Consider the following 17,027-nt stretch of genomic DNA (forward strand, 5'->3'; position numbering starts at 1 on the left):
GTGAATTGTTATAGGGTTGCAAAGTTGTTTTGAGTCTTTTTTTGCATGTTGCTGAGAGGTTGCTAGGGTGTATATACAGGTGAAACTCGAAAAATTAGAATATCGTGCAAAAGTTCATTAATTTCAGTAATTCAACTTAAAAGGTGAAACTAATATATTATATAGACTCATTACAAGCAAAGTAAGATATTTCAAGCCTTTATTTGATATAATTTTGATAATTATGGCTTACAGCTTATGAAAACCCCAAATTCAGAATCTCAGAAAATTAGAATATTACATGAAATCAATAAAAAAAAGGATTTTAAATACAGAAATGTCGGCCCTCTGAAAAGTATAATCATGCATATGTACTCAGTACTTGTTTTGGGCCCCTTTTGCATTAATTACTGCCTCAATGCGGCGTGGCATGGATGCTATCAGCCTGTGGCACTGCTGAAGTGTTATGGAAGACCAAGATGCTTCAATAGCGGCCTTCAGCTCTTCTGCATTGTTTGGTCTCATGTCTCTCATCTTTCTCTTGGCAATGCCCCATAGATTCTCTATGGGGTTCAGGTCAGGCGAGTTTGCTGGCCAATCAAGCACAGTAATACCATGGTCATTGAACCAGGTTTTGGTACTTTTGGCAGTGTGGGCAGGTGCCAAGTCCTGCTGGAAAATGAAGTCAGCATCTCCATAAAGCTTGTCTGCTGAAGGAAGCATGAAGTGCTCTAAAATGTCCCGGTAGACGGCTGTGTTGACTCTGGACTTAATAAAGCACAGTGGACCAACACCAGCCGATGACATGGCTCCCCAAACCAACACAGACTGTGGAAACTTCACACTGGACTTCAAGCATCTTGGATTGTGTGCCTCTCCATTCTTCCTCCAGACACTGGGACCTTGGTTTCCAAATGAGATCCAAAATTTGCTCTCATCAGAAAGAGGACTTTGGACCACTGAGCAACAGACCAGTTCTTTTTTTCTTTAGCCCAGGTAAGACGTTTGACATTTGAAGCCCATGTCCAGGACCCGTCTGTGTGTGGTGGCTCTTGATGCAGTAACTCCAGCCTCAGTCCACTCCTTGTGAAGCTCCCCACACATTTGAATGGCCTTTTCCTGACAATCCTCTCCAGGCTACGGTCATCCCTGCTGCTTGTGCACCTTTTTCTTCCACACTTTTCCCTTCCACTTAACTTTCTATTAATGTGCTTTGATACAGCACTTTGAGAACATCCAGCTTCTTTTGCAATTACCTTTTGAGGCTTTCCCTCCTTGTGGAGGGTGTCAATGATGGTTTTCTGCACAACTGTCAGGTCAGCAGTCTTCCCCATGATTGTGAATTCAACTGAACCAGACTGAGAGACCATTTAAAGGCTCAGGAACCCTTTGCAGGTGTTTAGCTGATTAGAGTGTGACACTTTGAGCCTACAATACTGAACCTTTTCACAATATTCTAATTTTCTGAGATTCTGAATTTGGGGTTTTCATAAGCTGTAAGCCATAATCATCAAAATTATATCAAATAAAGGCTTGAAATATCTTACTTTGCTTGTAATGAGTCTATATAATATATTAGTTTCACCTTTTAAGTTGAATTACTGAAATTAATGAACTTTTGCACGATATTCTAATTTTTCGAGTTTCACCTGTATGAGGTTAATCCACTATATAAACAATAAAAAAAATCATATTACAACTTATATCAGCACAGACAATGAACCGAAAGCACAGCTGAACTTGAAAATGGTGCGTTCCATTCGGAAGTGACCATGAAGCCCTATTTCCTTCAAAGAATTGACCATCCACTGTGAGAGCTTTGGATAGTGATAGTGATGTTTGCATTATACCATTAATTTAGGATTCTCTGTCACAGGGTACACTCTTCGTCTGGAAAATGGTGCTGGCTGGAATGAATTCCTGAAAGCTTGTTTCAGAGGACACAAATGTAAAATTGAATGTCATCTCTCTGACCAGAAGCCTGTACTTAGTTTTGACAACACACTTTATTTGGTTTAGTCAATGCTCCTACATGTATCTTTCCAAATGTTTTGGGCATCTGATGTCAAATAGATCAAATAGATCCTAGTGTCCTCCAAATTTCAGAAGCGTGTGGCTCTGTATGTCGCAGCAGCACATGGACTTGGCCAGCTGGCTGATCAAATCTGGGGTTAAAGAAAAAGATCCTGTTGGTGTCCACCCATACCAAACATGGTGCTCTGTGACAAACCATCCAGATGCTTTGAAGTTTCCTGCACATGTAGCTGCTGAATAGCTCCTGATTCTAAAACTCTTCATTAGTAGTAGCATTGCAAATCTGGCCTGTAGCGATCCCAGTGGCTGCAACCTTCTGCAGATCACAATTCATAATCGGCACAGGGAGTATATCTCTCAATTTGTTTCAAAACTCAAGCAAGAAAACAACGTCCAGTTGGAAGCAAAGTAGGTGACCTGGTGCTGGTAGATGACTTTCCCATGCAGAAGATGTCCTTGAATCCCAGTGGTAGAATGTTGAGAAAATGTGTGGAGGTCAAAGATTCATCCTGTGGCTTTCCAATGACATCATCCTTTGTAGGTCCTTCCTGTCTCACTCATCACCCCACTACACCATCTTCCTTGAGTGCATCAGTAAAACTGCCCCAGCTGCTTCCTTTCCAGACCCCGAACAGTATAACAAGAGAGCAGAACCTCACCAGGAAAGGGGCATGTGGGAGGAAGAATCCAACGGAAATCCAAGCAGCTGAAAATAGTGATGGGAGCGTGGACGACTGTTGAAGAATAGTTCCACAGCCCCACTTTTTTCCAGACACATTTCCTCATCAAAAGCTTTCCAAAATCAGTAGGGGAAAAATCAGGTTGCTTTGTCGACAAACTCTACAAGAAAATGCTATTAAATGCTTAGCCATTGCTAGGTTGGTTACTGTTATTAAAGAGGGTGTTTGTAATTCTGTTTGATATTAAAATACTTTCTCGTATCCCAGTTTAATTAAGCATAATCAACTATAAGTAAGCCATTCGTAGGTTGAGTTCCTAAAAAGACGAAGCAAAAATTACTTGAAATTAAAATGATTCTTTGTTTAAGCCAGGGGTCAAAGTTTAGCTTGGCAGCATTCACAGTTATCCCCTACTGGTAGATGATGTAACTTAGGGTTGCCAACTTTTTGCTACATGAATACAAGATGCATTTTGTGTGGTTTAATACTGGATGTTTTACCATTAGACCTGGGGGGTATCCCCCTCAAGTATTTTGAGTTTCTCCTGAGTATTCTGCTGAGCATTTTGCCACTTAAATATAGGACAATAGGTGTCTGAACCAAGTCAGCGAAATGCCGGAATTTAAGAACTCAAAATGCTCAAGAGTCCAATATTAGCATGGTAAAACTTTGGAAACCCTAAGTTACATCTTCATTTTGGCCAAAATATGGGACGTCCCTCCTTATATGGGATAGTTGACAACGCTACTGTAACTACATCATTTTGTGAAAAAAGTAGCCTTGTGCTCTTTAATACTTTGCAGCAACATGTAAATAAAAAAAATCATTATACTATAGTAAATGTTTACCAGTGTTCGATTGTTTTTAGGAGGGATCTTAAAAGCATTAAATATATTTTATACATTTCCCTGTCCTATGACATTTGACAATACAGCTCAGTAAAGTCACTATTGAAGTGTTTGGGACTGTGCATGTTCTCCATGAGGCAATCAGCATTGTCACAATATTATTTTCCTGCAGATCCAGAGTGAGGGGTCACATGGCAATTGAGTGGTTGAAAATTGGCCAAAAGAAATTACCTGACACTGAATTCCTATGTCAGCAAAGATGGCAGCATGCAGGTTGCGTACTTCCTGGAGGCCATGCGCCATTCGACCAACTGGCAGATACAGTATATTATACCTCCAACATAAATATTGGCTGAACCAATGACAAGAGTTTGGAGCAGGACTATCTTTTTAGCAATGGCAGATGGAAAACTGTTTGAGAACAGTTGTACATGTGCCACCACGTCTCGTGCACAGTAAATGTGACAATTTTTCCTGTACACAATCTACGCGCAATATTTATAAACATGTGGACAGTCCACGTCTGAGCATCCGTACAGGGTCACTATCAAAGAGCATACTTTGAAAGGCTTAGAACTCGACTGTACGTAAAATGAAACAGCACTTGGTAAAACAAAGTATACCCTAGCCTAGTTACACTTCACCTTTAATTTTTTGATAGATCTGGAAATAAATCAAGATAAAAATTTATAGAAAGAACTTTAGGAGATACTCAAATACAATTTTTTCTTTTTTGTCCTCTCACAGAAAAGCCGTTGCATAGCATGGACACTGGCCAGACGCTGAGTCTAAAATATTCTGTCAGATGATGTGAAAACGGCACCCTAACACTACTGTGATAACACTTGCAAACTATATTTAACACACAATGAAATCAATTGCATTTAATTAGAAAACTATTCCCGAATAACAAGAATGCAACACAGAATAAAACATGGTGTATAGACTACATAAAGTGTACAAATTATACCGAAATATATATTACTAAACTGTACTAAGTACTAAACTGTATAAGTGACCGTTGTCCCAGATAAGTGATTTCCCACATAGCTGGTTTCATAGTGCTAGCAGAATAGCTAGTGCTAGTTTCATGTATCTTAGATACTCTTCACTCTCTTTCTCCTCACATAATAAAACAATATCAACTTAGTATTTCATAACCATTTCTTTTATTGTATGTTTTTGAGAAATATTTGTGCAAGTAAATTACATATATAATTAGCCTATATATTATATTCATATTACGCACTATTTTGAATTGCTTTGCTCATTTGGATGGACAGCAAAGAAAACAGATTATGTCCAGGAAATCATTTTAAATTGTGTTTTCATGTATTTAACAAATCTAAAGTAAAATGTGGATTTTTTTATGTTGTGTGACATGTTTTCATCTTCAAGTGTGATCAAAATGAACATTATACATAAAATGCAATAGATTTTCAAATTCTTTGTATTTTTTTGTGTTGGCTACTTACATATTCATTTATTCAGTCCTTCAAATAAAATAAATGAAATTTCAGTTTTAATAAGCATTAAATAAGTTATTTGTGTGGATGCAGCATATGAGAGTCTAACTGTTGGAAATAATGTGTCAAATAGCTGAATACCTTGAAAGGTCCTCCATATAAAACTTTGAAAATTATTTTAAACGTATGTTTTTTTTGTTTGTTTTTTTTTTCAAAATTAAAATGATAATAATTATAAATTAGAACGCAATCGGAATAGGTGACGTTTCCAGCTTCTAAACCATTTCCTCATTCATATTGTTTGTCAACTCCCCATAACTTATGAACCCTAAAAATCACGACTTATTTATATTTACCTAAATACATCTCTAGACATATCTAGAATCCTCATGATATCCTTGGTAAGCCGAATTTCAAATTCATATGTATAATGTAAAAATGTCATAGATTGACGCGGAACTATCGGATCGATTGTTTGTTTCAGTCGGACTCTATTGAGGCAAGTGAACTCGTATCATGTGACTGTAATACAGGACAAAACATTCTTTGAGTCCCACATTTAATTTAAATATACGACAAAATAACCTGAAGATTTATTCTATGTGTTAACACATCATAGAGCGTCAGAAAATGCTGTTAGTTTTATCAGAAGAGCACAAAGAACATTTAGGTTTTTTATCTGAAGTGGATCCTGCGGGTGAGTGACAGAAAAACGTCAGAAAAATCACATAATGTTTACATGTGCTTATTTGTGAGTTATATCTAATATATTTTACATATAAGATTGTTGTGTTTACATTTGTTTATCTTAGTTACAAAGAGGTCCGAAAATCGAGAGAAAAAAATACACACACATATATATATATTAATAGAAGCAACGAAATCTGACCATCAGTACAAAGGAGAAACCATGTTTAACGTCATATATTTACTTATTTGATCTTAAATATTTCTTCTTGATTTTTACATAAAAAAAGAATTTTATCTGAAAGATTGTTGATTAATGTTAAAAATTATACGGAGTCTACAATTTGCTATGTTAATAAAGCCTCATAAATTATGTGAATTTATGTTTGTCAGTTGTTGGGGAGTTTGGCAGGATCGCTGTCGAGTTTCTGAAAAAGGGCTCAACCCCTAAAATATACGAGGGAGCCGCACGTGAGTACAGAAGCGTAGTAATACTACACTGCCTGGCCAAAGAAAAAGGAGTTGCTGTTTGGATTTAAATAAGCAGATACTTAAGAGCCTATGATTGGATCATTATTGCAGTGATTAATATGTTTCAGCCGCCAACAATTCATTTAATCCTAACTGATGCAGTGTGTAGCTTCTCATTTCTTAAGCAGACATGTCAGAAGTCGTATCCCGTGGTCATGGAAAAGATGTTACTGTGTTTCAGAAGGGGCAAATTATTGGCCTGCATCAAGCACAGAATTGTCCAGAGAGTCACTGGAATTGGGTAAAGAACTGTCCAACGCATTATTAAAACCTGGAAGGATAGTGGTGAACCGTCAGGTTCACAGAAGAAATGTGGTTGGAAAAAAATCTTGAATGATCATGATCTGAACGCTTGAAGTCACATGGTAAAAATAAATCATCAGTAGCACTCAAGGCTATGTTTAATAGTGAAAGTAAGAGCATTTCCACATGCACAATGTGACAAGAACTTACAGGATTGGGACTAAAGAAAGAAACACAAGAAAGTCACATGTTAGTGAGGCTAATCGGAAAAAAAATGACTTAAATTTGCTAGGGAGCATAAAGTTTGGACTGTGGAGCAATGGAAAAAGGTCATGTGATCTGATGAGTCAAAATGTACCCTATTCCAAAGCAATAGGAATGTCAGGGTAAGTGCATGAAGCGATGCACACATCATGCATAGTGCCCACTGTACAAGCCTCTTGAAGCAGTGTTATGATCTGGGGTTGCTTCAATTGGTCCGGTCTAGGATCAGCAACATTATGCACCAATAAAATGAAGTCAGCTGACTACCTGAATGTACTGAATGACCAAGTTATCCCATCAATGGATTTTTCTTCCCTTATGGCTCTGGCATATTCCAGGACAACAATGCCAAGATCCATCAGGTATAAATAGTGAAAGAGTTGTTCAGGGAGCATGAGGAATCATTCTCACACATGAATTGGCTACCACAGAATCCTGACCTTAACCCCATTGAAAGTCTTTGGGATGTGCTGGAGAACACTTTATGGAGTGGTTCGACTCTCCTGTCGTCAATACAAGATCTCGGCCAAAAATGTATGCATCACTGGACGGAAATAAATGTTGTGATGTTGCATAAGGTTTTTTAAACAATGCACGCCGCAATCAAAGCTAAAGGTGGTCCAACGGAAGTATGCAACTTTTTTTTTTTTGGCCTGGCAGTGTATATTATGATGTTTTGTTTATGAGCTGCTGGTTTTTGATTTGCTGATGATGTTGCTGTAGGGAAACTCAATGTGTCATCAGACAGCGTCCAGCACAGCGTGGAGGGGTTGATGTACCTCCTCACCGAGAGCTCAAAACTGATGGTGGGTACGTTTAACGCTTAACCACAATGAAGCTGCTAACTGAAAGCTGGGGTTGATTTTTCATGTAAAAAATAAAAAATCTGTAATTGTTTGCTCATCCTGATGTCAGTCGCACTCATATCCTGTTGTCTTTCCAGTGTAACACTAAACGGGAATTTTTAAAGAATCTTTTCCATACAACAGTTCACAGTGACCACATCTGTCAAACTCAAAAAAGAACCATAAAAGTAGTCCATACAACCAGTATTAATCGCACCAATGAAATTACTGCGGAAGATGTTTGTTGACGAAGGATTGCTTTATTTTTACAACGATATCAAAGTCGAGACAAAAAAGATGCATCATGTCGATAATGAAATGGTTTTAATAAAAAAAAATACTGTTGATATTTTTACCATTATTTTTACAAATTAATACCATGTATTATACTGCATTTCTTTGAATCGTTACCGGCCAATTGGAGAGTTTATTCCTCAAACTCCAGTTTGTTTCTTCCTCGATATAATACGTTTACAGATGAAGAATATTTGTATGAATGAACAAAGGCAGAACTATATGGCTTTATAATAGATGTGTGAGTGCAAATGACTGGTTTTGAATATACACACACTCTATGAAAGAGAGCAGGGAGATTTCATAGAGCAAGGTATAGTAAAACCATGTGCAAGCAGAGAGATTCATGCTTTTGCAGCTGGTACAGATGATCTCTTCATGATATGCATGTGTTCATGACATTTAACAGAATTATAACGCCATAGAGCTACTGTCTGTTGAGCTGGACTGTGGTCTAGTAAGCCAATTATTTTCATTTATCTTCTCAATAAATTGTTTTGTATTTATTTATCTTTTGATTTTACTTGGTGAATTTATCATAAATCTCTGCACCTCCCTGACATGCCCTGGTGCCCACCTGAGGAGGCACACCTTCCGGTTTGAAAACCATGAGGCTACACAGATGAGCCAAAAATGATAACCGTTCACAGGTGAAGCGAATAACGTTGATCATTTACTAACAAGGCCCCATGTCAAGGTCTGGGTAGATTAGCTGGTCAAGTCAAGTGGTTTTTATTGTCGTTTCAACCATATACAGTTAGTACAGTACACAGCAAAACGAGACAACGTTCCTCCAGGACCATGGTGCTACATAAAAACAACAAAGGACCAACATAGGACCACATGAGACTACACAACGAAATAAAATACCTATATAAACTACCTATATATACCTATATATAGTGCACGTGCAAACGTGCAAAAAGTACAGGACAGTACAACAAATTACTGACAATGAACAGGACAATAGACAGTGCAGCGCCGACCAGTACTCAGTAGTGCAAAAAGATGACAGTTTCTAAAAATGTAAACATAACATATTATGAGATAATGTTCTATGCACATAGCAGTTATTGAGGTAGCAGACAGTTATAAAGTGACAGTAATTAAAGTGCAACTCAGGACACGTGTGTGTCAAACCAGTCTCTGAGTATTGAGAAGTCTGATGGCTTGGGGAAGAAGCTGTTACACAGTCTGGCCGTGAGGGCCCGAATGCTTCGGTACCTCTTGCCAGACGGGAGGAGGGTAAAGAGTTTGTGTGAGGGGTGTGTGGGGTCAGTCCACAATGCTGGTTGCTTCTATGGATACAGTGTTTTTTGTAAATGTCTTTGATGGAGGGAAGAGAGACCCCAATGATCTTCTCAGCTGTCCTCACTATCCTCTGCAGGGCTTTGCGGTCCGAAGCGGTGCAAGTCCCAAACCAGGCAGTGATGCAGCTGCTCAGGATGCTCTCAATAGTCCCTCTATAGAATGTAGTGAGGATGGGGGTTGGGAGATGTGCTTTCCTCAGCCTTCGAAGAAAGTAGAGACGCTGCTGGGCTTTCTTGGTGATAGAGCTGGTGTTGAGGGACCAGGTGAGGTTCTCCGCCAGGTGAACACCAAGGAATTTGGTGCTTTGACGATCTCCACAGAGGAGCCGTCGATGTTCAGCGGAGTGTGTTCACCTTGTGCTCTCCTAAAGTCAACAACCATCTCTTTTGTTTTGTCAACATTCAGGGACAGGTTGTTGGCTCTACACCAGTTCGTCAGCCGCTGCACCTCCTCTCTGTATGCTGACTCGTTGTTCTTGCTGATGAGACCCACCACGGTCGCGTCATCGGCGAACTTGATGATGTGATTCGAGCTGTGCATTGCTGCACAGTCGTGAGTCAGCAGAGTGAACAGCAGTGGACTGAGCACACAGCCCTGGGGGGCCCCAGTGCTCAGTGTGGTGGTGGTGGAGATGCTGTTCCCGATCCGGACTGACTGAGGTCTCCCAGTCAGGAAGTCCAGGATCCAGTTGCAGAGGGAGGTGTCCAGGCCCAGCAGGTTCAGCTTTCCAATCAGGTGCTGGGGAATGATTGTGTTGAATGCTGAGCTGAAATCTATGAAGTAAGTGAACAATCAGTTCTCAAAGTCAATGTGTTGATTGCAGGAGAAATGAGTAGGAGTAAAGATCTGAACAACTTTGACAAGGGCCAAAGTGTTATGGACAGACGACTGGGTCAGAGCATCTCTGAAATGGCAAGGCTTTTGGGGTGCTCCCGACAGTGGTACGATGAGTGACAAACCAGAGACAGGGTGTTTGGTGCCCAAGGCTCATAGATGCGCAAGGGCAACAAAGGTTTTCCCATCTGGTCTGAACAGACAGAAGGTCTACTGTGGAACCGACCATTCAGAGTGCCCATGATGACCCCTGTCCACTGTCGAAAGCACCTACAATGGGCACATGAGCATCGGAACTGGACCTTGGAGCAGTGTTAGAAGATTGCCTGGTCCAATGAGTCCCGTTTCCTTTTACATCACATGGATGGCCGTTTATGTGTGCGCCTTTTACCTAAGGAAGTGATGGGAGCTGGATGCACTGTGGGAAGACGAGAAACCAATTGAGGGAGTGTGATGGTCTGGGCAATGTTCTGCTGGGAAATCCTGGGTCTGGCCATACATTTGGACGTCAATTTGACACGTGCCACTTGCCTAAACATTGTTGCAGACCAGGTACACCCCTTCATGGCAATGGTATTCCCTGATGACCTTTCAGCAGGATAATGCACTCTGCCACACTGCACACATTGTTTGGAACAAGAAGAGTTTAAGGTGTTGCCGAGGCCTCCAATTGAGCATCTGATTGAGCATCTGTGGGATGTGTTGGACCAAAAATTCCAATCCGTGGTGGGTCCACCTTACAACTTACAGGAGTTGATGGATCTTCTGCTAATACCTTGGTGCAAACAAGACATCTTCAGTCTTATAGAGTCCATGCCTCGGTGTGTCCGCACTGTTTTGTGGCATCTGCAGGACAACAACACATTAGGCAGGTTTTCATAATGTTCTGGCTCATCAGTGTATGTCCACAACCTTAATGTAATATTACAAATTATAACTGCATATACAATGAAGTCAATGAACAGTTGAACTACATGTAATGCAATATCCTAAACTGTCTAAACATGAGGAACACACAACAGAATAATTTCTAAAAGTAGCTAATACTTCAGTATATTCATTATATGCTGTTATTACACGGGTCTCTGAAATACTCTATTCTGATTGACCAATGGCGCAACCTTGCAGTCTGATAATTCTGAGTAACAACCGCACATCCACGGATTAAGACATATCAGACCGGTCTTCAGGGTATTGCGAGTCATCTTTCCTGCTTCGATCTCATCAAGTAGGCTAATAAAATAATTTCTACTCAAATTAATGTTTCATGTCCATTTTTTTTATTTATTTGGCAAATAGTCTTGTAATAAGCTGGATAATGAGCAGACGGTCATTATTTAAAAGATAAACCAAGTGAACTCTGACGCAAACCAGAGTTGTGAATCAGCTGCAAATTCAGCAATTTCTTCTCTCATAGTTACTTATTTATTTGGTTAGTAGTTCGGTAATAAGCGGGATAATGTACAGTCACCCAGCTGTTATCGCAAATAATCTTACATATCAAACATATTCATTTTAAATACATTGGATACATATTCATTACTTAAACTAATAACTTAAACATTTGGTTAAAGTTCGGTCTGTTACATTTTGATACATATTTTGCATTTAGCACATTATCGTCAACTAAAATATGTGATTTTTGTTGGTTAAAGTTATACAGTAGCCTATACATTTTAGTCGAGAGTAAAATTGACTAAAATGAATTAACATGATGAAATATTTAAAGAAATAAAACTACTAAAATACATCTGAAGTCACAGAAAAGATTTGTGTGAGGAACTGACTGAAATGTAAGTTTCATTTAAGAGTCTTTCACGCTCATTCAACAGGCTTGTCACACAAAGCTATTTTATGACTTCACAAGACTTGGATATTCATCTTATGCACCAGAGAATTTAGCGTGCAGCCGTCTTAAGAATTTTGTCTTTGATTTTCCAGTCTAGCGTCTTCTATGTAGATTTGTGTGGTGTTGACGTTAATGTGTACACAGTAGCTATCGAAGTAGATTTACAGGTTATAGAGTTGTCAGAAGTTATCATGAGTATTTTAGTGTTCAGAAGATTCATTCATAAATAAAGATCTTACCTTCACGCTTTGGATGTACTGACATACGTCTTGTGTTCACGAAACTCCAGTAGACAACACAAAGTCATTCAAAATATCTCTAAGACACCTCTGACCATTGGTAATAGCTGCTGCTAAGACACTTGAAAGAGCTAGGACAGTGCTAGGAGAGTGCACTCAGTGCCTGCTCAATCTTGTGCGTGCACGCGACTGTGCCTTGGCGCGTCCAGTGTATTAAGCGCTTGCGCATCTTTCCGAGCCAAATAGAATCGTGCTCGCTCCTTGGTTAGAAGACTTTGTTCGCTTAGTGTAGTTGTTGTGCGCTCTCTCACTTGTTGTTTTCTTGCACTAATGTTATAAACGCAGCACTGGCCCGATTGGGCAAGTGACTGTTCTAGCAACTGGCCCGCCCCGAACCGCTCTCACACTGGCCATCGGGCATTCCTTATTGTTGAGCCCTGTTATGTGATTAACTTTCATGTGAAATAATACGAGTGGTCCTGTTTGAAATTTCATGTCAACCACACATTTTAAGCCAAATTATTAATGAGTTGAAAAAGCGCTGTGTGTCATAGCTGTCTGAATGTGATCTGCCAGGTCCAATTTACCTCCGCTGGTGTTAGAAAAACAAACATTTACAGTGACAGAAAAACATTTCACTAGCATTTTCACAGAGTAAAGGGGTGCCATAGACTCACACCATCAACTCTTGGGGGAAAATACTTTTTGTGCTCCCACATGTAATCCATTTTGATTGACTCAGTAGCTTCAATGCAAACAGGAAGTTAGATGACAAAATTCGGAAGAGCGGAGCTCTGAAAGGTGAATAGTGCACCATATATATGAACTACTTTTATGATAGGTTTTTATGTTGTGATTACTTTTTTTGTCCTTTTTGGAACTTGACAAATAAACAGCTGTGTGGAAAGGAGCTTCAAAATTCATGCAGACTTCCAAATTTCTACTTTTGTGTTTCACATAAAAAAATAAAGCCATAGGGGTTTGGAATGACATAAGGGTTAGTAAATGGTTACAGCATGTTCATTTAATTGGGTGAACTATTCATGTAACCTGCAACACTATATGTCACTTTACACAAATCTTTCTTGCACTATAAAAAAGCCTAGCTTACATTTCAATGCGTGTCTTTGCAGATCTCTCAGGTGGACTTCAAGGACTCTGTACTGGTGCTGGGATTTAGTGAGGAACTCAATGAACTTCTCCTGCAGCTGTATTTAGAGAACCGGAAGGAGATACGACAGATCCTCAGCAAACTCGCCCCCAGCCTCCCCCATTACCACAACCTGGAGTGGCGACTTGATGTTCAGGTATCACTTATAATCCATACTTATCGGACCAGAATGCTTAAAATCTTCAACCCTGCAGACCTGCTGATGGGTCCAAAAGGGGGCAATATTTTGCAGGAAAAAGTCTCCGAATATAAAGTCACTCCCAATACATAAGTCGGGCATGTGTGGTATCGTTTGAAAGCTTAGAATCTGAACTTTTCATAGATAACATCACTTCTTTTATGTAAAATTTATGTTACATAAAATAACAGAATAATGCCTGAAAACATTCATGTTGCAAATCAGCGCCACCTAGAGGTCAAGTGGTAGAAATATTACTAAGACTAGAAAAGTATTTTACTTAAATAGACAAGCCATATATCAAATGCAATCTCTCATGAATGTACAGTTTATTTTGTTGCCCGAGTACCACAGTTTGAAAGTCATCAAATACAAACATCTCGTTTATGCTCCTTTAGCTCGCTGTAAGCCCCAAATAGCTACAAACTTTATATCTGCATTTAGTTTTCTAAAAAAAACTAATAAATAGCATTTTTTTCCATGTCTGTGAGCTTGCTTGAGTGAACAATTCAATGATATATCTTAGATTTCCAGAACAAAATATGTAGTCCAGCAGGAAAAGTATGCTAAACAAATCATCTGAAAAATATGTTATTTAATACTGATGATAAAATACATCACAAAGGGGAGAATCTCAATTTTCTAAACTGAGAGATTGAGCTTCTAGTCCACTCAGAGGCCGAGATATTCAATGAAGCAATGGGGGTGGTGCGTGACCTAAAATAAGACTGAATGTCTATGGAGGAACACATCTGTAAGGGTTAAAATGCATTAGAGCGCCACCTATATTTCAGATCAGCATTTTGTGATTTTTTTTTTTCTTCTAGTACTTGCTGGCATCTAGTGGAATAAAATGTCGGTCTTACCTGTAAAATGTGAAGAATATTTGTATGTGTGTGTTTGCTCTTGACTGTAGTTGGCCAGCAGGACTCTCAGGCATCAGGTGAAACCCACAGTGACCATGAAGCTCCACCTGGAGGACAAAGGGCAGCGCAGCGCACGTGTGCTGCAGACGGATCCCGCCACGCTGCAGCATCTTATTCAGGAGCTGGAGCGCGCTCTTGCCGAGCTCAAGAGCAACCACTGCCGCCGCATTCTCCGCAATATCAAATAGTGCCACACTGCAGTCACCTGCAGCAGAAAGAAGCATTGGAAAGAATAAAAACTCCCATTGCTACATGCGCAAATATTTCAGGATCTGCCTTTACTCAGGAAGGAATGATCTTGTAATTGACGCACCCAATTTTGCGATTAATCTTGTAGCACGCGCACCATTGCAACAGAAAACCTTTAAGTGTGCACAGGGTGACAACATTCAGTTTTGTAGTGTGTATTTGGCAAAACAATTGAATTAATCATAAACCAATATAATGGTGATAAGATTTTGAGTTGTTTCTGTGGAGAATCGGTGCAGATTACATTGATTACATGTTTAGTAAGTGCCATAAGTAATAACTATTGCCTTGTATTCAGTCCATGAATTTGTTTTGTTGTCATTTTGGGAGTTCACATCCCAAGTAAAAATGTATAGGATCATTTACTGAACTGTCATTGTAGATGCATTTTTGCACCGGGTTCAATAGAAGTTATGCTCAATCGACAACATTTCTAGCATAATATTGATAGCACAGAAAGTCATTTCATTTTGTCCCTTGTTTATTTAAAAATAAGTAACATTTGTGGTCACAGTAGGGCACTTTGCATTACTTTACATTACTTTTAAAGATTTTCTAATATGTACATTATGTTGACTAATGTGGCCAAATCCATTAAACCGCCTTATTTTCACATGGCACATTGTACTGTTAACATTCAAAGTGAATGAATGAATGTAGTGTGTGCATTTAGTTCTTCGTCCATTCCTGTAACAAAAACATGATTTGTCAATCTCTGCATTTATGATTTTATAAAGAAATGCAAAAACAGACTGAAGCAAACTTTTTCTTTTTTCCTCAGTATTCAATGTCGAGTCATTTTGTCCTTGCTGAGTTTTAGAAAAAGGATCATGATCAGGATAATGATTAATTGGCTAATTGCTAACTTTTCATCTTCAAATTAGGAAAGTCATTCAATCTCTTATGATCTGCTTGGCATTACTGAGAAGTTTATGGATGAACTTTAAAAGTTTTACAAAGAACTGAAACCAGTTCTCACACTTCCCATGACACAACTGTTTTTAGTTCACTTGATGAACTCCTGCAATGTTTATAAGGTCTGACACCGGTGCATCACCTGAGTCAGCATGTTCTACCAGTTACTGCTCCTCAGTTATTTAACCAATGAATGTCTTAGTTTTATGTTTTCATAGCCCCTTAGAGGACAAGAAGGGAATTTATTTTCTGAAATTGTATTGCATTCCCTCACAATGGCTTCATCTATTATACATTACTACAGTAACTACACTTCAACTATGATATTTGTTGTAGGGGTGTAGATTCTGGGGGGGGGGGGGAACCCAAAAATAACCCCCCCCCATTGTTTGTGTGACCACAATAAATGTAAATATGAAAATGCTTCACGCTGCAACCCTACCAATGCTCAAGCCAAATCTATGCCCTTGATTTGTAGTAAAACCAAAATAACTACAGTTAGCATGGTTTTAATACAAATGTCATGCATAGAATATGGCTGCTGTTGTGAACCCATTGTTCATTTTTGTAAAGAATAAAGGTATTACGAGAAAACCCTAAATAATTTTGAGGGAATGCAAAACCTATTGTAAGGGAGCACAAAAGTTATTGAGAGGGAACACAAAACTAATCGTGAGGGAACTAAATACTTATTGTGAGGTAACACAAACTATTGTGTGGGATTGAGGGAACGAAAAATGTATTGTTAGGGAATGCAAAACTATTTCAGAACATAATTTCCCCTCCCTGAGGGTTCTAAGATGCTCCATCATTTCTCTGTTTTGTGAGGACACAATACATTTAGTTAATTAAAAAGATTCATTAATATTAACCAATCCAATGCATAATAATTATATAATTCATATAATATAATAACAATAATAAACAAGTATTTAGTTCAGTAAACAAATCCAAAACAATTAAATAACATTTATAATAACATTCCAGTAATCCTAAATATATTTATATAATCTGACGCATTTATTTCCGAATGAAAGTCAATATTCAATGAGACAAATATAGGGCGGGACTTGATTTTATCCATCAGGAATTGATCGGAGGATGAAAAGTGGTGTTAATATGACAGGTGGTTGGGGGAGGGGTTGCAAAATAGGAGGGCTTTGTGACATAAGCTGAAAAGAAATGTCATTTCAGAGACAATGCAAGTTACATTTTAATAAATAACATACATTGATGCACTGAAATGGTGGACAAATGTTTGGAATAATGTACAGATTTTGCTCTTGGAACGAAATTGTTACTTTTATTCACAAAAGTGGCATTCAACTGATCACAATGTATAGTCATGATATTAATAATGTGAATAATTACTATTACAATTTAAAAATGTTCAGAACTTCTGAAACTATTTCAAAGAGTTCTCATCAAAAAATCCTCCACATGCAGCACTGACAGCTTTGAAGATCTTTGACATTCTAGCTGTC

At 38.7% G+C, this 17,027-nt stretch overlaps 1 protein-coding gene across 1 annotated transcript; it reads left to right on the top strand.

The window, feature by feature from the left end:
- Positions 1-5,506: 5,506 nt before the first annotated feature.
- On the top strand, positions 5,507-15,374 carry commd2 (COMM domain containing 2). Its single transcript, XM_052123975.1, has 5 exons — positions 5,507-5,704; positions 6,088-6,165; positions 7,456-7,538; positions 13,238-13,411; positions 14,370-15,374. The coding sequence occupies exons 1-5, from the start codon at positions 5,638-5,640 to the stop codon at positions 14,565-14,567; spliced, it is 600 nt and encodes a 199-aa protein (XP_051979935.1). The 5' UTR covers positions 5,507-5,637; the 3' UTR covers positions 14,568-15,374.
- The last annotated feature ends 1,653 nt before the right edge of the window (positions 15,375-17,027 follow it).

This window comes from Xyrauchen texanus, chromosome 50, assembly GCF_025860055.1.
Source record: "Xyrauchen texanus isolate HMW12.3.18 chromosome 50, RBS_HiC_50CHRs, whole genome shotgun sequence".
NCBI lineage: Eukaryota > Metazoa > Chordata > Actinopteri > Cypriniformes > Catostomidae > Xyrauchen > Xyrauchen texanus.

Coding starts and splice junctions, on each gene's coding strand:
- commd2 (XM_052123975.1), top strand. CDS start 5,638: ATGCTGTTAGTTTTATCAGAAGAGCACAAAGAACATTTAGGTTTTTTA. Junction 7,539..13,237: donor CCGAGAGCTCAAAACTGATG/GTGGGTACGTTT, acceptor GTGTCTTTGCAG/ATCTCTCAGGTGGACTTCAA. Junction 13,412..14,369: donor AGTGGCGACTTGATGTTCAG/GTATCACTTATA, acceptor TCTTGACTGTAG/TTGGCCAGCAGGACTCTCAG.